Consider the following 27814-nt stretch of genomic DNA (forward strand, 5'->3'; position numbering starts at 1 on the left):
GGCCAGGCTGGGCTGCCCAGGTATATCCCAAACAAAGCCCAATTATAACTGATCAGTGAACTCTTTTTGGATCCAGTCCTACTATTAAATTCTCTAGCTGTATGTATGTTGCAAAGGCAACTCATTAGTTTGTCATGCAATGGTTTTCAAATTATTTGTTGTTAACTCTTCCCTTAGAATTCAAGATTATGAGGCCAAGGACCATTCCTGCATCCTTTATTATCCATCTCTCCACCACTCAGCACATTAAGACCAAAAAAGTTGTCTTAATTCAACTATTAGTGGAGTTAGTGATGACATGTCAAAGCACAGGTTGCTCAGCTTAATGTGGTTTTTATTTTGTTATGCTGGGGTTTTATTGAATTCAGGACTGAACCCAAGGCATAGTACATGGTAGTCAAGTGCTCTACCACTCAAGCCATGGCCCCCTACCTTTTTCAATTTTAATTTTTTTGATGCTGGACCTTGGGCTTGAACTCAGGACCTGGGAGCTGTCCCTGAGCTCTTTTGGCTCTTTATGTGTGGTTACTTGGGAGTCTCACAGACTTTCCAGGCTGGCTTTGAACCATAACCCTCTTATCTCAGCCTCCTGAGTAGGTAGGATTACAGGCCTGGGCCACTGACACCCAGTTGCATTTATTTTTTGGTTGGTCGTGGGGCTTGAACTTAGGGCCTAGCTGCTGTCCTTGAGTTCTTTCACTCAAGGCCAGCACTCTACCACTGTGAGCTCATGGATTTCCCAGCCTAGGCTGGCTTCGAACCACGATCCTTGGATCTCAGCCTCCTGAGTAGCTGCGATTACAGGCTAAATTATGTTGATAGCACTTGAATGTAGGAGTAAATACCCCTTGTGTACAACTTATCTTACGCTACTGCCAAGACTAAGTGCCCTTCAATCAAATAAGAAATTGGAATTAACTGAACTTTCTGAGAATTCCTTTCCTGAACTTGGCTTATGAGAGGAAGAATGAGCACCGGACATGAAATTAATTTATAAATCATTTATTTACAGATTTTTATCTTAAAGTACATTTTAGTTAACAAATCTATTTACACAGGTGTACATGGGAATTCATCCCAGTTATTTTACAGCTCATACTTACAAACCACACCCTTAGTCTCCTGTGCAGAGCTGCACTGGATGTGACTATTGGCTGGAAATGGCCTGCCGGCCAGGCTATTTACACATACACAGTAAACGGGTTTATTTTTCATGTCTGCACAGTACAGTACACACGAGGAGGCTGAGCCTCCCAGGTAATGCTTTGCAATGTGTTTACCAAGAAGGCTTTGCAAAGTCCAGAAGGAAAAGCTATTAAATATAGGTTAATTAAAATGACAGTACCTCCTTTACATCAGTTTACATTTTTCTTCACATTTTTTAAAATACAAAGATATTTTATTGAATTGCTGCACAACCAGTTTAAGATGATTTGTAAACATGTAAATTCCTACAATTTGCATTAAACATCATTGTAGTTTCTACCACTTGCTCTTTGAATTAATATTTTATTCACTAGTATTCTTAAGGTAGTAAAAGGAAGATGTAAGTTTGAATTTCTTGCAGAAAAGTTATGAGTCTCTAATGCTGTGCTACAGAAATTCTTTTGCGAGTACACACTTTATTCAAGTATTGCAAAAAGCTAAGGCCACTTTTTTTTCAAGACAAGAAAGTGAACAAAATTGTTTTTATCAATAGGCCACAACACTCTTTATGAGCAATAAAATCTCTTGAAAGATAATTTCTCAGAGACCTGTAGTCACAGAAGGAATTTTCTTTTCTTTTAGGTAAAAGAAAAACAAATTACCTTCCTTATTAACTACTTTTGAGCTCTTCCCACTTTTCCCTACAGTAAAAATTCCTGTTTAGACCTGAAAAGGGAATCTATACCCTGTACTTATTTAACCCAGAGTTAACTGCCCTGGATAGCACAAATTATTTTGGACTCAGAAGTAAATCTGAAGCCTACAAGTTGGTTTACGACTAAATTCTGATAGTGCTATTCTAAAAGATATTACTGCTGATGTAAAGACCTTTTTTCTTAGAGGATTATGAAGAAAGACTGAAAGAGGATGGGTTTAGGGAAAAAGGGAGTAAAGATTAGAAAGAGGGAATATTTAGGTTCTTGGTTAAGAGGCAGAGTTTGATTCAAAAGATCCCAATAGGGAATGAGTGGTTAGGTTTCAGTATTTATCATTCCTACTCCTCACTAGAAATCCATCTCAATTAGATCCAAATACTTAAAATATTAAGAAACCTGTTAGATACAATACCGGTTTTTGTTTTTGTTTTCACTACCAAACTATGGATAACAATTTCTGGTGAAGAATAAAATTAATCCATTCCTGCCTCTCAATGGAACCCAGGATGCTCGAATGATAAAGACAGCTGTAATAGGCTAGGGCTGCTGCCACCACATTTCTAGCAGCAAGTCTTACCAGATTGCTGATTCCACACCTATCAGTATATTTTCCTTTTCTGGAATCATAATGTTATATAAACAGTAAAGATAAACTATCTTATTAAAAACTGATTTTAGTTCCAAACAATGAAGATGTAGAAAAACAACCTATATTCCTATTATACTATTTTGATATTCATTTATAAAAAATTTATAGCAGCTGTAAAGTTTCAGAATCATAAGGACAATGTGATCCTACAAACAGCCAAAGGATGTAGACAACATATTTTCTGTCTTTCAAATATGAACTGAAAAGAAACATCTTTGCTTTTCCTTGGCCACATGAAAAGAATATTTCCACACTACTAGTTAATAACCCCAAGAAACCTTTGCTTCTTCTAGTCAACTTGCTCATTATGGCTACAAGACTATAGCTCAACATCAATGGCTCGGAAGAGATGCTGGTAACACATCAATCTGAGCATTTCCCGAGACTCAATCACAACATTTCAGTGCTTTCCTTATTTGTCAAGAGCTATTCACACCAGTCATTGTGCAAAATGCAAATAGTCCAATGATTATTTCAGTAAGTTTCTTATAATGACAGGATGAAGCTGTAAAGAATGGAAGTGTGCATAGTGAGACATTTCAGACGCAAAGGCAAGTTTGGAAGGAAGATGCAGAAATGGACAAATGTGCACAATTAAAGATTTTACCATCTTTGGGGTTTTTCTAACATTTTGAAGCTATAACATTCCAGAACATTTATAAGTATGAATCCAGTGGATGTTTTATATCATGCTTCTAATCAAGACCTTCAAGATTAAGGCATTTACATTCACGCCTAAGATTATCCACATTCTTCTGGATTACTTGAAGAGGGACTGGACTGGGAGGAGAAGCCAGTCAGGAAGGCAGGTACTGAGGTCCACGAGGGCATCTGCTGTGCTCTAATGTAGCAGCTGGATTCTAAAGATTTTTTTCAGATACAGGTAAGAGTTGTGAGAAGCAATGCTGCAGAGAGGCGGGAGTACACTTTATCGTGTCTTTCTATCATTTCCTCCTGCTTTTGCGACTGCAGGTCATGCTGGAAACTCATGTTCTTTCACTCACTGAATTGAACTGACTTCTTTGATGTGTATGGGTTGGTTAAAACCACTGTTTTCCTGTGCAAAGACTAGGAACCATAGAAGCTTCAAGACGGAGGTTTAACTATTACAAGAACTTTTCACTTCTGAACAGGGACACACATTTTCAATTTAATAATTTACCTGAAAATAAATTAAAAAATGTTCCAAGCACAAAACAAGCACACAAACTCTAGACAGTGTCTTTTTTGTCTTTGGTGCACACACTCATTTCCTAAATCATTCAAGTAACAGCATCTCTGACTTCTTGGGGAGAAATGGGAGTTGAAGGTTTGAAGGCCAAAATGAATGATTTCCACTTTTGCCATGCCTGGATGCCTGAGATGGTCCTGAGTATCTGTGATTCTGAGAGCAGCTGGTAGAGGTTCAGGACGAGTAAGAAAAGAGCAGGGGTGAGAATGGGGAGAGGAGGCAGCCCTGCAGCAGTCCTGGAGCCTAAACCTCAGTGCGGGCATTCTCTGATCTCATGCCCAGAGAGAAAACTGAACACAGTGCCAAGAGTCACAGTTCTTTACATTCTGCTCAGAAACAAGGCTACTTGATGGCCCATTTGGTGCTGCTTAACTGTGATAATAAAGAAAATGGGCTTCCAAAAGAAATGAGCTAAACTCTGGAACAGGAAATAGGCAGAGAAATCTTGAATTTGCCTAGTTTAGAAGTAGTTAGGGTTTAATACTGTTTAGAGACTATACTACCCATTTATGACTTTGTGGTAGAGACCATGAATACATTTCAAACAGTTAATGATGAATTTATCGATATACCCTCTCCTGACTTCATGCTCGAGGAAACAATACCCTTGTCTATGCTCAAAGGTAAGTCTGGTAATCCCAGCCCTCACCTGAGATCTAGTAGCATGGTAACATGAGGTTTAGGATGAACATCAGGAGTGTTACCCTGCCCACTGAGAACACCCAACAATCCAGTGGTCACTCTGTAAAGACAAGGTTGAAATACTGCATTGTCCCATGAATTCCACACAAGCAGTCCATAAGAACAGGTACAAAGTCCAGAAGTACTCTTGCTATCATGGAGATGGGGTGTGTATCAGAAGGCAGAAAGGCCCAGGACTCATATTAGCACTCAGTGTTCGGTTTATTTGCAAGATGTCACACAAGTAGCATTCTCCCCTGTTTTTCACTGATCTGATTCAGAGTATCAATAGTGTCTTTGATCAAGTTCTCAAAGATCCCATCAGCCAGCTGCATCTTCACACACAACTCGTCCTCATCATAGTTCACCCACTGTGCCTCCTCCTCATGGAGCTCCTGTACCTAGAATTTAGAAGGCAAGAAGGTTAGACAATGCTCTCACACGAGAGCTAGAAAATTAATTCAAATTTGCTGACTTTGTAGTCCTACCATGGGATATGGCCCAAGAAGGAAAGTCTTTTAAAGTTGCAAAGTGTTTGGAGAAGCCCAATTGCTGAAGGAAATAAAAATAGCTGCAAAACTGTATTTCAATGTGAGGATAGTCCAGTATTTTATAGATATTAAGGATTTTAGGTATGTTGTCTGTGACAACAAAAAGACATAACACCTTTTATGTTGTGTATAATAACAAATATATATACACATATAAACCACAAAATATTAAATACGTGGATTTACACTTATAAAATGCACATATCCAAAGACAAAATTGGATACGATTCTGGAGTATTATAAACAAGTAAGAAAACAAAAACACTGGGAGTGGTGGCCTAGGTCTACAATACTGTCACTTCTGAGGCTGAGGCAGTAAGAATGTAAGTTGGAAGCCAGTCAGGCTCATATGATTTTACTTTTTACTTTTACTATAAGAAAGCTCAAAAAAGAAAAGGAAAAAAGAAAAGAAAAGAAAAAAGTTCAAAGCCTGGGCTGGAGGTGAGGCTCAGCAGTATGGTGCCAGGCTAGTAAGTAAAAAGGTCTTGTGCTCATAGTTCAAAACCTCCTTGCTTCAATAACAGACAACTCATTCTCTGCATATCTACCTCTATTTTCTTTGTCTTGTCTTTAGAGTCTGTTATACATATATCCTTATATGTTATGTGTAGAAGGCATAGCAACTAATTCAATGCAATTTAAAGTTCAGGCTAATGGTAACTTTTTCTCAAATAGGGTAGTAGGCTGGTAGAAATGTAGCAAATAGAATGTGGCCTTTAGTTCAACAGAAGATGCCAGGGTCTTTTCCCTATCTTTATCAATAAGATGAGTAAACAGAGACCAGCCAGACAGATTTGTACCTGTCTGATTCAAGGACAGCGACCAACCCAGAAGTTTCTGCCTGAATACTCAGCAGCTTTTCTCTGTTCTCTCATTGTTTTGTTACAGCAAAACATTTTTTCATTTTAATAGTTATACCAAACTATACTCTCTATGCATCCTTCTTCTGCTAGGCTGTGAGGGCCTACAGCATTATTTATTAGTAGTTACCCAGTGACTGGGAGAGTGCAAGTAGAAGTCAGTATATAAATACCTAGAATATGAGTGAATTCTGAAAGGATGTTGGCTCTGTCCAGTTCATGGTTTTTAACAATCAGCTAAAAAGAGACAGTTGTATCTATTTTAGAGATGATACAAAAAACTAGAAATATAACGACTGTTTATAAACAAAGAACTAAAAAAATGTGGTGTTATCTTGGAACGATGGGCCAAATTCGGCAAGATGAAGAATAAAATAAGGTTTCATGATAGGGCTTAAACTCCGCGGCGCCCCCCACCCCCACCCCCCTGTCCCAATGAAAAGGTGTGATTCTGGTCTTAAGGCTTCCCTAAATTCCTGCGACTACTATAAGTATGATATACTAAAAAGAAACAAAAGAAATGTGATCATAAACTGCACCAGTCAAAGCATATTATGATTTTATATATCTATATCTATATATATATATGACTGAACTAAATATATGAAATTAAATGTTCAGTTCTGAGCACTGTATTTAGAGGGACAAAGAGATTGAGTTGATGTTGAAGAGAGTCAAAACCACATCAGATATGAGGAGATAATGTCAGATGAAATGTAGTTGGCTTTAAAAGGACATAGGGAAGAATTAAAATTGTTATGCTACTCCCCAGAGTTGTGAAAGCACACTGTAATCAATTATAGTTTTAGAACACATACAACATATATACATACATCAGCAGCACATCAATGTCCAAACAATACATTATCCAAAATTCAAATTAAGAAAACCATCCCATTATACTTGTTGTATGCCAAATACTTTAAATTTAACCGAAGAGATGAAAGGCTTATACATGGAAAACTATAAAGCACTTATAAAGAAACATTAAAGAAAACATGAATAAATGGAAAGATATTTAATGTTCAAAGACTGGAAGAATTAATATTGTGAAAATGTCCATAGTGTGTAAAAGAATCCACAGATTCAGTGTCATAACTTTAAAAGAAGTCATTTTTCCCCACATAAATAGAAGCAATGATTCTTACATTCTTATAAGACCTCAAATAGCCAAGAGTCTTGAGCACAAAAAACCCCAAACAAAAAACAGACATGGAGCATTGTATTACCTGACTTTAAAATATAAAGCAATAAAACAACTGCAATAAAAATAGCATGGTACTAGAATAAAAACAGACACAATGACCAGTGGAATAGAATAGAAAACCCAGAAATACATAATTATGGGCAATGGGTTCTTTCCTTCCTTCCCTCCCTCCTTTTCTTCCCTCTCCCTCCCTCCTTCCCTCCCTCCCTTCCTTCCTTTTCTGTTTTCAGGTTCTGGGAACTGACGGGCAACTGTTTTTTGACAAAACTACCAAGAACACACATGGGAAAGGATATATCATCTCTTCAATTAATTGTTTTGGCCAATGGAATTCTATGCTTCCATTAGAAAGAATGACATTGCCCCATTTGTAATGAAATGGAAAGACTTGGGAAAAAATTTAATAAGCAAAGTAAGCTAGACCCCAAGAAACACAGGTTGCATGGACGCTCTCCTTTGTAAAAACTCGAATATGTCTAGCAGAGGATCATAATAGCTCAATAGCTATGTGCATATGACCATATAAAGTGATGCTTATGAATTGAACTCCAAGAAATGGAAACAAGAGGTTTTGTTTAGCATACTGTTTGCAGATATTTCTTTTTTCTTTCCCCCGACCTTTGGTTTATTCCCTGTGGTCACTGTTTTTGACTTCTTACCCCTTCTATAAGATTATCTGATTTGGGGAAGGGAAGGGGAATCACAGAAACGGGAAGGGTAAACCAATGCAACAATGATACTCATTAGACACTATGTTGGAAATAAATATTACAACTTGGGGAGGAGGAAATGGGAGAAAATGAGGGAAGGGATGACACTGTTCAAAAAGAAACGTACTCATTACCTTACTTATGTAACTGTAACCCTTCTATACATCACTTACAATAAAAACAAACAAAGAGTTTGGGTAAAATTGGTTGTTTACATGCAAAAAAATGAAACTGGAGCCTTATGTCATGCTCTATATGAAAATAAACTAAAAATGGATTAAAGATTTAAATATAATCTGAAACTACTAGAAGAAAATTGAGCTGAGAAAAAACTCCATGACATAGGTCTGGCAAAGATTTTTTGGATATGACTCCAAAATACAAAGCAAAAATAAACAAATGGGATTGCAGCAAACTAAAAACTGCACAGCAAAGGGAATGATTAAGAAAACAGAGAGGAAACACAGGCTGGGAGACAAAATATTTTCCAATCAAAAAGGATCCTGTTTTGACATTAAACTACAGTCTGATTTTAGACAATACAATTAAAATAGTTTTGTAGTATACACTAACCAGGATATGATCTACGCGGTCCCTTTTCTTTCTTCCAAATTTCATCATTTTCTGCCAATCTGTTTTGTGGTTTGGCTCCTTTCTAAGACTGAACAATTTGAGTACTTCAGTTGCAATGAAGTTCTGTTGAAATAATAAGAATGAATACACAAACTTCCTGAGACTTACATGTTTACAATGCAATAAACAGATTTATGCTAGCAATAAAATATTTACATGCACATTAAAATTTGATAAAAGATCATAGAAATTTCATGCACTTTGTTTTATTTAGCAATTTGAGAGGAAAAGCATCCCAAGTGCTCAATTATTTTATTTACTTACAGAATTTTTGTTTTCATACACATTAAAAAAAAGTAAAACCCCTGGGGCTGGGAAGGTGGCTCAGTGGCAGAGTGCTTGCCTTGCATGCATGAGTCCCTGGGTTCAATTCCTCAGCACCACATAAGCAGAAAAAGCCAGAAGTGGGGCTGTGGCTCTAGTGGTACAGCACTAGCCTTGAACACAGTGCCAAGGCCCAGAGTTCAAGCCCCATAACTAACCGACCAAAAATAAAAGAAGTAAAACCCATTAACAAATCTGAAAAGGAAAATCACTTTTAGAGTTCTCTATATTGAAGAATTTATATCAGCTAACCTTAAGCTGGCAAAACTACTAAAGAAAACATAAACCTCTGAACCAGAAAAATCCCATGTCATACAATCCCATTCAATTCCATGTCATGTGAGAAATGTATATTCCTTTGTGTAGGAGAATTTATTTTGAAATATCAAGACCTGAATATGTTATATTAAAAAATTAATGAAAATTTCAGAATGAGAAACATTGTAAGCTATCACCCTTAAAGGCAGTCTGAGTACTGCTGTATTTTAAGTATCTAGTATTTTATTCATTACTAATACAACTTGTTTTGTTACTCTTAAAGGTACTTCCATTAAGAAAACAATGTTCGGTTGGGAAGGTGGCTCAGTGGTAGAGTGCTTGCCTTGCTGCATGAAGCCCTGGGTTTGATTCTTCTGTACCACATAAACAAAAAAAGCTGGAAGTGGCGCTGTGGCTCAAGTGGTAGAGCACTAGCCTTGAGCAAATGAAGATAATGGACAGTGCCCAGACCTTGAATTCAAGTCCCAGGACTGGCCAAAAAAAAAAAAAGAAAGAAAGAAAAAGAAAACGTTCTTGGCCAAATGTTGGTGGCTCCTCTAGACATCAGGAGGATCACTCTGAGACCAGCCTGGGGACAAAGTTCCTGAGACCTCATCTCAACCAACAATGGGATGCAGTAATGTGTGCCTGTCATCCCAGCTACATAAAAGGGTAAGAACAGGAAGATCATGGTTCCAGGCCAGCCTAGGCAAAAAGTTTTTGAGGACACTGTCAACAGAAAACTCTGGGTATGGTGGCACACACTAGTGGTAATTGTAAGAAGACTGCAGTCCTGGAAGTCCTCAACCAAAAGTGAGAACCTATCTCAAAACAACCAGAGCAAAAAGAGTTGGAGGCTGGCTTAAGAAACAGAGGACCTGCTTAGCAAGAACAAAGCCCTGAGTTCAAGTCCCAGTATCACCAAAAGCAATCAGACAAATAAAACAATACAAGACAACCAGTGTTCTCAGTGGAGACATTTATGAATCAGAATCAACTGAGAAGATTCTCAAGCTACCATTGTGTTTCAGATTCTACCACTCCTGGTCTATAGAAGGCACACAACTGCATTCAAAGACTGTGGAGGGATGGAAGGAACAGAATATGCAGGTGTTTTCAAAATAAACTTTTTTTTTTTTTTCGGGTCCGGTCGTGGGGCCTGAACTCTGGGCCTGGGCGCTGTCCCTCAGCTCTTCAGCTCAAGGCTAGCGCTCTACCACTTTGAGCCACAGCGCCACTTCCGGCTTTTCTCTTTTTGCTTATGTGGTGCTGAGGAATCGAACCCAGGGCCTCATGCATGCAAGGCAAACGCTCTACCACTGAGCCACCTTCCCAGCCCCCAAATAAACTTTTTTAAACCAGAGACTAGCAAACATTTTTGTAGAGGATCAGATTATAAATATTTCAGGTTTTGTGGGTCAACTGGTCATTGTTGTAACTATTCTACTTTAGTAGCAGGAGAGCAACCATAGATAATACATTAATAAGTGGGTATGGCTGTGGTCTAACAAAATATTATTTATAAAAAATATGATGAATTGGATTTGGCCAATGGGCCATAGCTGGCCAATCCCCGAGGGTAAGCACATATATGTCATAACTAACTACTGGTGTTGTCAGCATAATTTTAAAAAAGCTTTCTATGGTCAAATAACTTCTGGAAATGTCTAAAACTTTGCTTTCCAAGACTAGTCATGAGCCAGCTGCAGTAGCTCATTATGTTATTCCAGCTACTCAGGAGACAAGGACTGGAAGGGTCAAAGTTCCGGGTCAACTCAACAAGTAAGCTGGCTCTGGTGGTGAATACCTATAATACTAACTACCACACAGGTATAAACAGGAGGATTACAGCCTCTAGCTAGACCTGAGAAAAATTAGAGGCCTTATTTGGAAAATAACTAAAGTAAAAAAGATAGGATAAGGCTCAAGTGGTAGAATGCTTGCCAGCTTGTTCAGGGCCCTGGATTCAAAACCTAGTAGGACTGAAGGGAGGGGGGAGAGGAAGAATGGCTCTGGGAGCAGCTAATAGGCTTAAAAGCTTGTTACAAATGAAGAATTCATCCAAGACCTACAGAGGAAGCATCTTAATTTTAACAAGATCTCCATAAAGGGGATGGGAAGTTGGCTTAGTGGTAGAGCGCTTGCCTTGCATGCCTGAGGCCCTGGGTTCGATTCCTCAGCACCACATAAGCAAAAAGAAAAAAAAGCTGGAAGTGGCACTGTGGCTCAAGTGGTAGAGCGCTAGCCTTGAGCTGAAGAGCTGAGGGACAGCGCTCAGGCCCAGAGTTCAGGCCCCATGACCGGACCCCCCCCCCCCAAAAAAAACAAAAAAAAGATCTCCATAAAATTTATATGCAAATCGAAGTTTGAGAAAGCATTGCTTTGGAAATAAAATTTATAGCTGGGTGTGGTGGTTCATGCCTATAATTCAAGCATTCTGGAGGCAAGGCTAAAGGAGGCCAGCTTATACTACATAGTAAGAGCTGTAAATAAACCAACCAACAAACTTGCTGTGTTTAGGCAATATGAATAAGCAGACAGACTACCATGAACGTGACTTCAAGCTGTGCAATGCTTGCAGTTTCTAGGCTTTTAATCTTTTCAAAATCTTGACAAAATATTTTCATATTCGTATTTACAATCCTATATATTTTTATAAATATAATATGTATGTATATATTTATATTTTTATGCATATATAGGTACATATTTTCAGTTTTTTGTCAGTCATGGGGCTTGAACTCAGTGCTGGGTACTGACTGTCCCTGAGTTCTTTTTTTTTGGGGGGGGGGAGGGGTCTGGTCGTGGGGCCTGAACTCTGGGCCTGGGTGCTGTCCCTCAGCTCTTCAGCTCAGGGCTAGCACTCTACCACTTGAGCCACAGTGCCACTTCCGGCTTTTTTCTTTTTGTTTATGTGGTGCTGAGGAATCGAACCCAGGGCCTTGAGCATGCAAGGCAAGCGCTCTACCACTGAGCCACCTTCCCAGCCCCCCTGAGTTCTTTTTGTTCAAGGCTAGTGCTCTACCACTTTGAGCCTCAGTTCTACTTCCAGTTTTGTGGTGTTTCATTGGAGATAAAGAGTCTCACAGACTTTCTTGTTCATGCTAGATTTGAACCACCATCCTCAGATCTCTCCTCCTGAGTAGCAAGGATTACAAATGTGAGCCACTAGCACCCAAGCCGTGTGTGTGTGTGTGTGTGTGTGTGTGTGTGTGTGTGTGTGTGTGTGTGTGTGTGTGTGTGTGTGTGTGTGTGTGTGTGTGTGTGTGTGTGTCACATTACCAATATGAAATTTCCAAAGTTAAAGATAGAAAATAACACTGTGTCCAGAGCTAGCATGCTAAAAAGACATGTGCAACATGTTTCATGTGTACTTGTAGAATATTATACCTGTCTCTGAGTTAAAACATAACAAAACCTCACCTAAAACACATTAAGCTGCAATAATTTATCATTTTTTTGTGTGTGCCAGTCTTGGGGCTTGAACTCAAGGGTTTGGGCCCTGTCTCTGAACTTTTATGCTTAAGACTAGCATGATCTACCACAACTCCACTTCCAGCTTTTTGTTAGTTAACTGGAGATAGAAGTCTTACCCAGGCTGGCTGAATAGCTAGGATTACAAGTGTGAACCACTAGCGTTCAGCTGCAATAAGTTATCTTGCTGAGTATTTTGTTGTTTTCCTTAAATACCATATACATGATAGCTAGACATGAGTGTGAAGTGTACATAAACTTGAGATTCAGAGTTACCTTTCACTTCATCTCTCTATTGTTCATGTGATCAATATATCAAGTACATATTTACTGAACACCCACTATGGGACAGCCTCTGAGACCATAAAGGTGAATAATACAGAAGAGTACTTGCTTTTATGACATTTTTAGGTAGGTGGAAATGAACCGGAAGTTAAAAAAATGATTGAAGATTTGCAACTTACCTTGATTTCATCAAGGTTATTTGGATTTTTCACCCGTCGGAAGTAACTAGAGTTTATTCTACATGGCTTCATCCAGATAGGTTGATTCAAATTGGGGTCCTCAGCAAATATTTCCTCAAAAATCTCTTTTGTTAAATCAAAAACCGCCTTGATAAAAAAATAAAATGGTTGAGAATCCAAATTTCAGAAAATGGGCAAGCAGCTTACCAGGTAAAATCATCCTTTTATGTTACATACCTGTCTGTAGACTCTTTTACTAGTGCTTTCTATATCGAGACCTTTACTGGCACAGCCAAGCAGTTTTGTAGGAATACTGATGCTATGAAGGTCACGGCCTAATTCTTTCCATTTCCAAAGTTCTTCTGCTGCATTATGAACAAGAATTTCTACTTCCTCTGAAGTATGTGGGACTGCCAATAATGTCTCAGTTGGCTTTTGGGGTGCTCTTTTAGGTTCTGCCATGAGAGGTACAATTGTTTCTTCAGCTTTATTTTTCTGAATCCGGTGAGAAGAACTCAACCCAAAATCTTCCTCAAACCAATCTTGATCATCTCCTAATGTGTTCAGGAACTCCCGGCTGATCTCTAGTTCAGCAAGTCTTTTAGCAAGCTCTTCCTGCCCACTGGCACCAAACACTGGGCTTTCCTATAGAAATAAAACCATTCAAATGGGGCTATTTAGTGATCACTCATTACTCAACAGTTTTTTGTTGTTGTTGTTGTTTAAGAAAAAGTATAGGTATTTATATATTTACCTATAAATAAGCAAAATTAAAACAATATGTGGGTGATAATAAGAAAAACTTATCCTGTTCTCACTATTCTGCTTACCAGAATAGGCCTATCATTCAATTTTTATAATAAAATGTTTATTGATTAGTTTTTTTCATTATTTTGTATCATCACTCCATTTTAGAATTGTCTCTGGGAAATGAAAGTTCTCACCTTTGGTGGTTAGCTGGCTCAAGTTACTCAAAATCATTACTTTGCTCAACTGTCTATGGGTAACCTAAGTAAGTTGATGGTCTGAGAATATGTCATAGTGGATATACTTCAGTTTTATCAGAACATCACAACTGGTAATCTCTTTAGGGCAGCTATGACTGGGCAGATAAATGAACAATTAAGTTCACAGGCAAAAAAGAACTAGTTTGAGAATCACTGGGAACTTCCACAGAATGAATTTTTCAGTGAATCTAGAAAGGGGTCAAATCTGTGAACAGCAGACAAGGGTGTCAACCAGTCACTTAAAAGTTTCAGTTCCCATAAACTTGACAAGTGTTTATGACAACCTTACAGTGGCTACTCATGACATAACAGAGAACAATTACACTTAACACAGAAATATAGCTACAAGGTCTATAAAACCTAGCATACTGATCTTACCTAGTAACACATACATACACACTACCTATCTACCTACCTACCTACCTACCTACCTACCTACCTACCTACCTACCAGGAGTCATAGAACTAAAACGTGAAGGTAAGGTAAATCCTTTGTTTTCTAGATGAAATACTTACAGGTCTCGTACACATATCTGGAGAGGAAATCTCTTCTTTTTCATCTTCTAATTCAGACCTTAAAAAGCAACTTGGAATACTGGATGATTGTTCCTCAAGATTTTGAGATGGGTCCTGGGGTAGTACTTTGTTTTGATCATCGTCAAGGAACTCCTGATTGCTAAGTTGGATTTTCTCATTCCTAGTTTTCTTGATTTGTTGTAGTTGACTAACTGTATCCTTCACAAAGACTTTTAGTAAACAGTCTGTCAGTAAGCTGACTGTTTCTGTTTGTTGCTTTGACTTTTTTTCCTCACTCAGTGATGACCTCAGTTGGGATTCTAGTTGTTCTTTTTCTCTTGTTAAAAGATCCAGAAGTGGGGTAGAAGGCTTTTCCAAAACTTCAGAATACAGATTTTCTTCTTCTTTTTCTGTAAGTTGCTGTGGTTTTATCAATTCTTCAGAAAAGGTATTGTCTAAAGTATCATCTTCTGCAGCAATGGAGACCTTTTCTATGGCACTAGAAACAAGGTCTTTGTTTTCTTTTAAAGAACTCAGTGAATCTGCTGAGGATTGTTTGTGAACATGGGCTTCAATGATTCCAGAAATGTCCCGCACATTGTCCGTTTCTATTTTAAGGCTTCTATCTCTGTCCACTGAGGCTTCTCCATCATACATACCAGGTAGAGATTTCTCACAAAAATACTCAACTGCATCTTTTTCACTATCCTTTAGAATTTCAGCATATTTTTGTTCTTCATTATAAAAGTGATATTGTTCTTCTGAATAAGAATCTTCATCTTCATTTATTTCTATATACTCATCAAAATTTTCAGCAATTCGAGATATTTTTTGAGGAGGAGCAAAAATACCATGCTTCTCTTTACACACAAAATACACAATGCCATCATATGTTCCATTGTTATTTCCTTCAGGTTTATCTAACTCCACTCCAGCCCAAAATCCTTTAGCAAAACTAGTTTCACCTTTGAATCGAAGAGTTCCTGGCTGAACATTGCCAATCAATACCCTATCACCAATGTGGAAATCAAGTAACTCATCTGCCACATGAACTGCAGCCAAGGAAAGAGATGCAGTAACTCCCTGTTCATGTTCCACGTCGCTGCGCTTCTTATTTTTCATCAGCTCAGTAGGAGACTTGAGTTCCAACAGCCTTTCAGAATGGACATTGCTGTGAATGGAAAGGCTCTTCTCACTTAAGCACTCACTGATTTCATCATCACTACCAAACCCAGTGGCTCTGCTTCTAGAGCTCCTACTTGACCCTGACTTATCTCTGCAAGTCTGAGAGTCCTTCCTAAGAGATAACAAAGCTGACACTGCAGGATCATCTTTATACAATTCAGCTGAAATTTCTTTCTTGAAAGAAGACACTTCAAAATCTTCAGAGTCTGACAATGCTTTAGGAACAAAGAGATGTTCTGACAAGGATGAGTTCCTTTCCTTTTCATTCTTTTGTTCAGGAGTGTCTTTTCCTGACTGGTTGTCTTGACTATGATCCTTATCTTTATCTGACTGTCTATCTTTCAACATTTCTTCTTTCCTAACCAACTCATTTGGACCATTTACAGAATCTGAGAGATCTTTTCTGGAAAGAATTTTAGAAGAGTCTCCTGGTTTCATATCAAGCTTTAGTAGGACATCAGATTTCCCAGAATGTTTAGAATAGGTATCTTCAATTTCACTCTTCTCCAATTTTGTATATTCTTCTTGAATGTCTGATTTTTGAGCAGATTCTTCAACTGTAGCATCTGACATACCAAGAATTCTACTAGGGACACTTAATTCCTTGTGGAAAGGATGAGAAGGTGCATTTTCTAGAGAATCTCCAGATTCTGCTCGGGGACTCCTTGATGATGTATGAACTGAATATGAAGTCTGCAAATGTTCCTCTGTTAAATTGTCCAACTCAATCATTCTCTTTGCGTATGCAGACAAAGACTTTTCTGATACTGCTCTGTCAGAACCTGACAATGAAACATCAAAGAAATAAAAAAATAACCCTATCAAAATTATTTAATCACAATCTTTCAATTCTAGGAGTCAAATTTCAATGAAGGCGAAACCACAGTGAAGATAAATATGACTATTTGGATACCATGTATTAAGTTTTTTCTTTTAAGAAAGTATACTGTACTGATAAAAACAGAACATTAAAAAATTTAACCTTTGGAATAATTTCTTAAGTGTTGTCTTTATTGTAAAGCGAATAAAAATGGAGTTGTTTATGGTCCCATTTTTTGTATGATCATTCATAAGTCATGGAAAAACAGAATTGCATGAAGAATTTTTAAATATATTCTTCAAACAGAAACTCAAGAGAGAGGGACCAAAATTTTTCTACTTATTTTTTTAAATGAGTAAATTTTTCTGGAGATTTCAGCTAATTCTGGAGTGTAAGAAGAAATAACTCATTAACTATTTCTGCAAGTCTAACACTTTAAAAGCTGAGACTGCAAATTAGGAAGCATAATATAATGCACTGCTAAATCAAGAATTAAGTTTTGAATTATAATCTCTAAGTAGGCTTTTGTGTTTCAGTTTTATTTGCTCACTGAATTACATCTTACTTTTAATAATTCCTATTTCTGAATTTAATAAAAAGTACATATAATCTTGTATCATATAATTAGATACAAAACCTAGCTAAGGAAGAATTTAGAGATACACTAAGCCATTTAGTTTTTATCATAAATTTAGAACAATAAAGACATAAAAAAAAAGGAACTGGGTTGAGTACTATAACTTGAGAGTCTGAGATGGGAAAATCATCTGAATCCAGGGATCTGAGACCAGACTGGGCAACATAATAAGACCCCATCAAAGAAATAAAGTAAAACAAACATGACTTGAAATGTTAACTAAGAGATTTATTTTTCCAATTAAAAAGTTTTTGAAGTAAAATTCTGTAGGACTCATCCAAATCTTCAAACTATGTAAATACAACTTAATTTTTTCCTAATTACATACCAACATGTTCAGCAATAGATTCTAAGGATCCTCTAGAGCGTTCTGATTCAGTTAGGGACTTCCAGTTTTTTACTGTTTCAGATCTGAAGTGGAAAAATTGGGCAGAAATAAGTACATTGTTGATACAACAATAAATGGCAACAAAAAAAGACATTTTTAGATAACTACATCTTCTTCCACACAGAAGGTATTTAAACTGTTAGCAGTTTCATCAGGTCCATTTCCAGCCTTCACCATTTTTTGTTTAGGTGATCTTTCTTCTTCTTCCTCTTCTTTTTTTAAAATTTTGGTCGGTGGTGGGGCTTGAACTCTAGGCCTGGGCGCTGTCCCTCAGCTCTTCAGCTCAAGGCTAGCACTCTACCACTTAAGCCACAGCACCACTTGCAGCTTTTTCTTCTTATGTGGTACTGAAGAATCGAACGCAGGGCCTCATGTATGGAAGGCAAGCATTATTATCACTGAGCTACCTTCCCAGCCCCCTTCCTCTTCTTTTAAAAAAATTTTTTTTTTGGTGTCAGTTCTGGGGCTTCAATCAAGGCCTTGGCACTGTCCCTAGCTTTTTTGTTCAAGGCTCTGCCACTTGAGCCACAGCTCCACTTCCAACTTTTGGTGGTTAACTGGAGATACAATTGGCTATCTATTAATCTATATTCACAGCCATCATAACTATAACTACTTTTCCTCCTGTCTACAGTGAGTAAAAGGTGCGCCTGTCACTTGTTCATAGTAATTGCTCAAAAGTCTCATGAATGGTACGCACACGTGCTTGGTCCTGGGGCTTGAATTCAGGGCCTAGATACTGTCCCTGAGCTTCTTTAGCTCAAGGCTAGTGCTCTACTTCTTAAGCCACAGCGCTACTTCTAGCTTTTTGGTGCTTAATTGATTGGTTAAAAACCTCATAGATTTTCTTGCTCCAGCTGGCTTCAAACCTCAATCCTCAGGTCTTAGCCTCCTGAGTAGGTAGGATCTTAGGCATGAGCCACCAGCACCTGGTATCTTTTCTACAATCTTAAACCTTCTATGTAGATTGATTATTCATTGCTTAGCTTAACCTTCAAAAACACAAACCTCAAAAATTTCCCTCTCCCTTTATCCATCTATTCATTCTTCCTTCCTTCCTTCCTTCCCACACATATGCACACACACATCTACCCAGTATTTCTAACCCTTGAACTTTCCTGGACAACTCTATTCAAAGATGACATATGTGCTTTTGGTTTAATTGGTTCTTGACCTAATCATCTACCCAGAAGAAATCTGTAAGTCATTCCAGATTTCTCTGCCTTCCAATCTAGCACTTTATAACTAGATAAGACTATTTTTTAAAATATTCCTAAAATGTACCTTCTATTTTCTACTTTTATTGCTGCAGCCTATTTGAAACCTGACTTATACCACTTTTCTTTTGGCTTCTCAGCTTACTCTTTTTAATCTTTCCTCCAAATTATGGTGAGAAACACATAAACACAACCCTGTCACTCTTGGGTTAAAATATTTTCCTCTCCCCCTTTTCTCTTTCCCGCCTTCCTTCCCTCTCTTCTTTCCCTTCCTTTCTTCTTCTCTTTTCTCTCTCTCTCTCTCTCTCTTTTTGTGCTAAGTATTCAGCCCAGGGTTTCCTGAAAGCTAAGCACTCATTCCTGTCAGAGCACTATCCCCAGCCTCTATTTAAAATTTTTCAATAGCTAAAACAAAAAACAAAAAAGCTGAGTGCTGGCTGTAATCCTATCTACTCAGGAAGCTCAGATATGAGGATTGAGGTTCAAAGCCAGCCCAGACAATAAAGTCCATGAGCCTCTTATCTTCTATTAACCACCAGGAAACCAGAAGTGGCTCTGTGGCTCAAGTGGAAGAGTGCTAGCCTTGAGCTAAAGAGCTCAGGGACAGTGCGCCCAGGCCCAGAATTCAAGTCCCACAACAAACACCACACACACACACACACACACACACACACACACACACACACACACACACACACAACCATAAAACCATTGAATCCTACACTATGCAGAAGTTAAAACAAAAACAGTGTATACTCTATGATGAAAAAGTTTATAGGTAACAAAAATACCAACAAAATGTAAGAAAAAAAGCAGGAAATACAACTAATTGTTGATATTTGGTATTTTGGGAATAGTTTGGTATGATACCACTTAAACTTTTTTCAAAAAATTGCTTTCCTAGATGTATTATTTACTTATTTATTTTTGGTTGGTTGTGGGTCTTGAACTCTGGGCCTGGGCACTGTCTCTCAGCTTCCTCAAGGCGAGTGCCACTTCCAGTTTTCTGGTAGTTAATTGGAGATAAGAGTCTCACAGACTTTCTTGCCCCAGCTGGCTTTGAACTGCAATCCTCAGATCTCAGCCTCCTAAGTAGCTAGGATTGAGTACAGGCACCTGACCCTGAGCAATTTTTGCTCAAGGTTAGTGTTCTACCACTTTGAGCCACAGCATCACTTCCCATTTTTGAGTAGTTTATAAGAGATGAGTGTCTCATGGACTTTACTGCCCAAGCTGGCTTCAAACCATGATTCTCAGATCTCAGCCTCCTGAGTACCTAGGATTAAAGGCATGAACCACTGGCACCTGGATTCGTAGATATTTTAATAACAAAAATAATAGTAGTTAATACATAACACTTACTGTAGTCTATGTTAGCAATATTCTAAGTTAACACTTTTAAGAAGTACATTAACTCTTTATTAAGTATATTAATTATTAATGCCTTTTTAATAAGGATTTATATCTTACTATTTTCTTAATGAATCCATTACCTAACAGTATTTTATTTGCTTACTGGTGGCAACTGTAATTGAACTGTAATTTACTGCTTTTTCTACTTTATAAATAAAAAGTTTTCAATGTATTATGAATATAAATAAGTTATGCTAAACATTTGCATGCAAACAGATGTTTGGGTACCCCATATTTATCAAGTTTACGTTCCAGAAGTGGTACTGTAGGGCCAAAAGTTAGATTTTTTTTTTCCTTTTTTCCGGTCCTGGGGCTTGACCTTAGGGCTTGGGCACTGTCCTTGAGTTTGGTTGTGCTCAAGGCTAGCACTCTACCACTTGAGCCATAGCACCACTTCTGGCTTTTTCTGAGTGGTTTATTAGAGTCTCACAAACTTTTCTGCCTGGGCTAGCTTCAAACTGCAATCGTCAGATCTCAGCCTCCTGAGTAGCTAGGATTACAGGTTCAGCCACAAGCACCCAGCCCTGATTTTTTTTTTTTGGGGGGGGGGGGGGGGGGTCCGGTTGTGGGGCCTGAACTCTGGACTTGGGCGCTGTCCCTCAGCTCTTCAGCTCAAGGCTAGCGCTCTACCACTTGAGCCACAGCGCCACTTCTGGCTTTTTTCTTTTTGCTTATGTGGTGCTGAGGAATCGAACCCAGGGCCTCAGGCATGCAAAGCAAGCGCTCTACCACTGGGCCACCTTCCCAGCCCCCTGGCCCTAATTTTTTTAACTAATAAAAACTGCCAAACTATTTTTCAAAAGAATTACACCAACTTATGACATTACTACTAGTAATAACGGACCATATTATTCTCATTGTATCCATTAGACTTCAAGATTAAAAACATGTTTTTAAAATCTGTGCTTTACTATTAACTTACTTTGCATTTGTCATACCCAACACTTTTACTGAGTAAAACTAAAACTATGAAACAATTTCATTTCTATAATTTCAATTACTTAAAAAGTAAGTTCCACTGAAAATCTTTCCTTATTCTTTCTCAAACAAGGCAGAATATTGTAAATTATGAAAAATTCCTACCTGTGTAGTGGAAGAGGCTTGATCTTAGGTTTATCAGAAGATGAAGAGAGAGTTTTAATTTGCGGTTTGGCTGTTGGTGATGTTTCCAAATCTCGGCTAAGCTCAGCTTCAGTTTTCTTAATGAATTCATCATATGACTAGGTTTAGAAAAATCAGAGGAGTTACTATACAAAAGTTCAAAAATATTTTAAATTATAAATAGTAATTAATTTTTTAGTATAGTTATTGGTCATTGATACCTGTAATCATAGCTACTCAGGAGACAGATCTGAGAATCATGGATTGAAGCTAGCCTGGGGAAGGAAAGTCCCTGAGACTCTTATCTCCAATTAAGCACAAAAAAACAGGAAGTAGTAGAGCTGTGGCTCAAGTAGTACAGTTCTAGCCTTGAGGGGAAAAAAAAGCCCAGGGATAGCGCCCAGACTCTGAGTCTTAACCTCAAGTCTGGTGTACATACACATAACCAGTAAAAATATACAATATAAAAATCTCCCTCCTGGCACACCCTTGAAGGCTCCAGCAATGAAAAAAAAAGTTGCAATCTAATAGTTTAATACTTGTGAAACAATAATTCATTCCCAGTAAAAACAGCACTTATATTACTGTTCTCTAAAGGGTATATTATTAATTTCATAGTACTTTTAAGAAGTTTAGTCATTTGGCTCTGAGTTTCATTTACAGTATGTTTCTTAACAAATTTTGAAAAGGGAAGGGGGCTGTTTAGGAATATAACGGTTGGGAATTGCCAAAAAATGTTTACTGGTTAATGCTGATTCTACAAACAAAGCTTCACTAATTTATAAAAATATGTTGTTGCAATTTATAAAAAATTAGCTTCACCAATTTTTTTATTTTCTGAGTTGAAGTTGGTGGCTTCTTAACTCTTTGGTAGATAGCCATTTGTTTAGCACTGTATTTTGTTGTTGTTGTTGTTTTGTTTTTGGGTCCGGTTGTGGGGCCTGAACTCTGGGCCTGGGCACTGTCCCTCAGCTCTTCAGCTCAAGGCTAGCACTCTACCACTTGAGCCACAGCACCACTTCCGGCTTTTTTCTTTTTCCTTATGTGGTGCTGAGGAATCGAACCCAGGGCCTCAGGCATGCAAGGCAAGCGCTCTACCACTGAGCTACCATCCCAGCCCCATGTTTAGCACTGTATACTCAGCATCTATGCACAATGTCTATCCTAGACTGCCAATAAATTTGAATGAACATGGGAAGATGACTGTCAAATGCTGTAAGTCCCTGGAATCTGGGTTAAAACCCTTTTATACAATCCTTTTTTGGGCGGAGGCCTGTACTAGGTTTCAACTCATGGCTTCACACTTGCTATGTGAGCCATACATCCAGTCTCTTTTCATGAAAGTGATTTTTTTTTTTTTTTTTTGCCAGTCCATAGGGCTTGAACTCAGGGCCTGGGCACTGTCCCTGAGCTTCTTTTGCTCTAGGCATGCACTCTACCCCTTGAGCCACAGTGCCACTTCCAGCTTTTTCTGTTTATGTGGTACTGAGGAAGTGAACCCAGGGTTTCATGCCTGATAGGCAAGCGTTCTACCACTGAGCCACATTCCCAGTCCTACAGAAGTGATTTTTAAGGTACAGTATTTCTTATTTTATGCCTGAGCTTCCAGTCTCCTACTTGTGTTTCCTCACATTATCATGTTTAAATCACTGTTCAATCTGATACTTTCCTACTCTTAATTTTTTGAAAATATGGTTCCTCAAAAGCAAAGTAAAAGTTAGTATGTTTAATTGAAGTAATAATAATACTGAATTCTATGCATCTTGAACACTCAATTTTTCCTTAGTTGGCAATCTTTATACAGAGAAACTACCACCTCTCCAATGTACAACCAGAGCCCAGTCCCCTCAATATTTTAATACTTATGGGGTTTTGTTTTTTTGTTTTTGTTGGTCGTGGGGCTTGAACTCTGGGCCTGAGCTACAGCGCCACTTCTGGTTTTCTGGTGGTTTATTGGAGATAAGAGTCTCATGGACTTTCCTGCCTGGGCTGGCTTTGAACCATGATCCTCAGATGTCAGCCTCCTGAGTAGCTAGGATTACAGGCGTGAGCCACCGGCGCCAGGCAATACTTATGTTTTAAGCAGATCCTCACTTAGACACTTAGGGATCTTTAGTTTCTTTTTTTTTTTTAAAAAAAAGAGGATAGAATGTGACACCACTAATAATTTTTTTTTTGGGGGTCAGTCGTGGGGCCTGAACTCTGGGCCTGGGCGCTGTCCCTCAGCTCTTCAGCTCAAGGCTAGCACTCTACCACTTGAGTGTCAGCCCCACTTCCAGCTTTTTCTGCTTACATGGTGCTAAGGAATCGAACCCAGGGCCTCATGCATGCAAGGCAAGCACTCTACCACTGAGCCACCTTCCCAGCCCCACCACTAATAATTTAAAACTTAAAAACAAAACAACAAAACAACCCTGAGACTGTAATCCTAACTACTCTGTAGGTTGAGATCTGAAGATTGAAGTTCAAAGCCAGCTCTGGAAAGAAAATCTGTGAGTCTCGTCTCTAATTAACCACCAGAAAACTGGAGTGGAGCTGTGCCTTAAAGTGGTAGAGCACTAGCCTTGAGCAAAGAAGCTCAGAGACAGTGCCAAGCTCTGAGTTCAAGCTCCAGAACTGGCAAGAGACAAAAATTACAACAATTAAAAAATTTTTTAAAAATGCTGGGAATTGAACTCAGGGGTTCCTATTTATAGACACGTGCTTTATCACTTGAGCCATGTCCCTTGTCTGAAAAAACTCAATTTGTTGCTTTACTAACATTAAAAACATTTTGGACGCCACAGATTGATTAGCTTTGATGTTAACTACTTTTGCCCTATGTCTAACCTCTAATTGTTTGAGCAGACTGGCTTCTTGGGCTTTTAGTCTTTCCTTTTGTCTTTTTTTCTGTTCCTTCTTCAACTGGTCCACAACTGATTTTCTTTTCCGCAGCTCATCCTTCAGAGCTCTGATTCTACCTTCAATGTCACTTTGGTCAGATGTAGTTTCTAAAAGACAGAAAAAATTTTATTTAATTAGAGAATAAAATTAACTCTACTAATGTAAAACTGTAATATTTCACTTAAATCAATACTTGAAATTGGAGAGTTTGAGCTTCTGAAAAAAATATTCTGAAATGTATCCTTTCTTTTCCATAAATCCTTCTTTTCTTCCCTGGTTTTGTTTTTTACCTCTCCTCTCTCTTCTCTCTTTTCTCCCCATCTCCTCTCTCCTCTCTTTTCTCCCCTCTGTTCTTTCCTCCCCGACCCCTCTCTTTTTCTTTCCAGTACAGGAGCTTGAACTCTGGGTCTGGGTACTGTTCCTAAACTTTCTGCTGGAGGCTGGCCCTCTACCACTTGAGCCACAGCTCACCTCTGCTTTTTTTGTTTGTTTGGTCATGGGGCTTGAACTCTGGGCCTCAGCACTATCCCTCAGCTCTTCAGCTCAAGGTGAGCACTCTACCACTTGAACCACAGCACCACTTCTGGTTTTCTGAATGGTTTATTGGAGTTGAGTCTCACAGACTTTCCTGACAGGGCTGCCTTTGAACTGTTATTCTTACATCTCAGCCTCCTGAGTAGCTAGGATTACAGGCATGAGCCACCGATGCCCAGAAACCTCTGGCTTTTAGTTAGTTAATAGGAGATAAGAATCTCATGAACTTTCTTGGCTCAGCTGGCTTCAAATTGCAATTTTCAGATCTCAGCCTCTGAATAGCTAGGATCATAGATAGGCATGAGCCACTAGAACTCAGCCCAATCAATTAAAAAAAAATTTACCCATTCAAATTGTAAATAAATCTTGAGATTTGCTTTAGCAATATATAGAAGTAAAGCTGAAAATTTTAGGTTTGTGAAATTTGCGTATTGTGAAAGAATTATTTCTGGTGGCAAGATTCAACTACCCTTTCAGTTATTAATATATAGATAAATACTTTAAAGTCATTAAAGTCAAACTAGAACTTTGTCATTTCAAATATACTGGAAGTCATTAGCTAACATCTTTATACCATATAAAAAAGAGATAAATTGATGGGTCCCTATGGTTCCTAATTATAATCTTGGCTACTCAGGAGTATGAGATCTAGATGATTGTTATTCAAAGCCAACCCAGGCAGAAAAAAAATCTGTGGGATTCCATCTCTATCACCTAGCAAAAAATGGGCTGGAGTCATGACTCAAATAGTAGAATATTAGCAAAGCAAGTACAAGGCCAAGAATACAAATCTTAGTACCGCCAAGAGAGAGAGAGAGAGAGAGAGAGAGAGACAGACAGACAGACAGACAGAGAGAGAGTAATATATTGTGATACAATCATTCTTTGAAAGCTTTTATAGTATTTAAAATTATTGAAATAAAGCTGGTTAAATTTTGTTTTCTCAACAGCTTATACATAGATAAGATTGTGCAATGGCAACATTATGAAAAGTATTTCAGGGGCTGGGAAAGTGGCTCAGTGGTAGAGCGCTTGCCTTGCATGCCTGAGGCCCTGGGTTCGATTCCCCAGTACACATCAGCAAAAAGAAAAAAAGCCGGAAGTGGCGCTGTGGCTCAAGTGGTAGAGCGCTAGCCTTGAGCTGAAGAGCTGAGGGACAATGCCCAGGCCCAGAGTTCAGACCCACGACCGGATCCCCCCCCCAAAAAAAAAAAAAAACAACAAGAAAAATATTTCATGTGTCACACACATGCTATGGAAACAAAATAGGTATCACTTAAAATGGTTATTATACTATACATGGAAACTATAAAGCAAAAAGATAAGCTTCTGACATCTCCTACAATCACACACTGATATTATTTCCACACCCTAGGGTTGAGTGAGATATTTACTAGCTCTACAGTAGAAATGTAAGGACTCAGATGTGTAGTGCAATATTACATCATAAAATATAAAACTAAAGCCCAGTGCCAGTAGCTCACGCCTGTAATCCTAGCTACTCAGGAGGCTGAGATCTGAGGATCATGGCTCAAAGCCAGCCCAGGCAGGAAAGTCTGTGAGACTCTTATCTCCAATAAACCACTAGAAAACCGGAAGTGGCACTGTGGCTCAAGTGGTAGAGCACTCGCCTTGAGCTGAATTGCTGAGGGACAGCACCCAAGCCCAGAGTTCAAGCCCCATGGCTGACTAAATAAATAAATAAATAAAACTAGTTTTTTTTTAAATCAGGAACTTTAGATTAAATTGCATAAGAATTAGTTAAAGAATTCATTTAAATGTAAAAAGTTTAAACTCAATTTAAAAGAGTGATCCAAATATTTCAGGATAGAATAAAGTGAGTTGCTGTCACTTCTATCACATTGCCTGAAGTTACCAGTAAGTCTTTTCCAATAGTACCACTATACTAAAGTTTAGCATGGACAAAGTTTATTGTTTATTGATCAACACTCAAATGCAGTAAAAAAAAGAGACCAGGGGCTGGAAAGGTAGCTCATGCCTTGCATGCATGAGGCCTTGGGTTTGATTCCTCAGCATCACATAAGCAGAAAAAGCTGGAAGTGGTGCTTTGGCTCAACTGGTAGAGCTCTAGCCTTGGGCTGGAGAGCTGAGGGACAGTGCCCAGGCCCAGAGTTCAGGCCCCATGACCACCACCACCAAAAACAAAAAGACCATTTTTAAACCCTGGACCTACTACTTAGGTGTGTGATCCAGAAAATTTTCTCAAATTGATGTAATTAAATAAGGTATGTACAAAACAATGTGTGGCATAGTGCCTCGAATTTAATAAAAGCTAAAATAAATCAACTTAAGTGTTCATCATGCATGAATAGAATGGATAAAGAAAATGTGATATATGCGCAATGGAATACTACTCAGTCTAACACACAAAAAGGAAACGCTATCATTACCAAAAACATGGATGAGCCTAGAGGATATTATTGTTACGAAAAATAAGCCAGGCACAGTAACACAAGATCTCACTTATATGTTAAATGCAAAAAAACAGTCACAGAAGCAACAAGTATAATAGTACAGTGGCTGGAATGGGGTTCAATCAGGGATTAGGGAAAAGATTCAAAGGATATACATTTTCAGTTAAGCAGGAAAAAATCAGTTCAAGATATCTACCATTATACTGTGGTAACTATAGTTTGGAACAATGTAAGAGAATATTTTAGATTTTCTTACAAGAATAATTATATGAGGTACTGTGCATGTTAAAGAGCTCAATTTAACATCTACAATGTATGGTTTTTTTTTTTAAATCACATTATTGTACATAATATATAGACAACTTCTGCCAAATAAAATTACCTGTATATTTTATTTAAAAACTGTAGTAATAATACTAGCACAAAACAAATATTTTATATAGCAATAGTTTAGTTACTGGTGAAGTTGGTAAAGAAATCCATTTGCTTCTAAAACTTGAGCTGTTATCTTGTTAGATTTTGTAGAAGAAGCAAGGCTCTGGTGACTCACACCTGTAATCCTAGCTACTCAGGAAGCTGACAGCTGAGTATTGTGGTTCAAAGCCAGCCCTAGCAGCAAAGTCTGTGAGACTTTTCAGTACAACTAACCACCAAAAATAAAAAAGTAGAGTTGTGGCTCAAGTGGTAGAGAATGAATCTTGAGCAAAAAAGCTCCAGGCCTTGAGTTCAAGCCTTAGTACCAGCACCAAATAATAATAATAATTCTATTTCGAA

General features: G+C 38.2%; 1 protein-coding gene across 4 annotated transcripts in view; it reads right to left on the bottom strand.

Moving 5' to 3' along the window:
* Window positions 1–988: 988 nt before the first annotated feature.
* The window catches only part of Cep350 (centrosomal protein 350), a 138951-nt gene continuing 112125 nt past the window's right edge, over window positions 989–27814 (bottom strand). For all 4 annotated transcript variants that reach the window (XM_042674539.1, XM_042674538.1, XM_042674537.1 and 1 more), the window contains 8 exons: window positions 24018–24178; window positions 21171–21307; window positions 17398–17480; window positions 14428–16394; window positions 13142–13549; window positions 12905–13051; window positions 8325–8447; window positions 989–4824 (listed from right to left, as the gene is read on the bottom strand). In XM_042674539.1, coding sequence (XP_042530473.1) covers window positions 4660–4824; window positions 8325–8447; window positions 12905–13051; window positions 13142–13549; window positions 14428–16394; window positions 17398–17480; window positions 21171–21307; window positions 24018–24178 — 3191 coding nt within the window. In that variant the 3' untranslated portion in view covers window positions 989–4659. The remainder of the gene's footprint in view (window positions 4825–8324; window positions 8448–12904; window positions 13052–13141; window positions 13550–14427; window positions 16395–17397; window positions 17481–21170; window positions 21308–24017; window positions 24179–27814) is intronic.

The sequence above is a fragment of the Dipodomys spectabilis genome, unplaced genomic scaffold (genome assembly GCF_019054845.1).
Source record: "Dipodomys spectabilis isolate Male_0828 unplaced genomic scaffold, ASM1905484v1 ptg000019l, whole genome shotgun sequence".
Taxonomy (NCBI): domain Eukaryota; kingdom Metazoa; phylum Chordata; class Mammalia; order Rodentia; family Heteromyidae; genus Dipodomys; species Dipodomys spectabilis.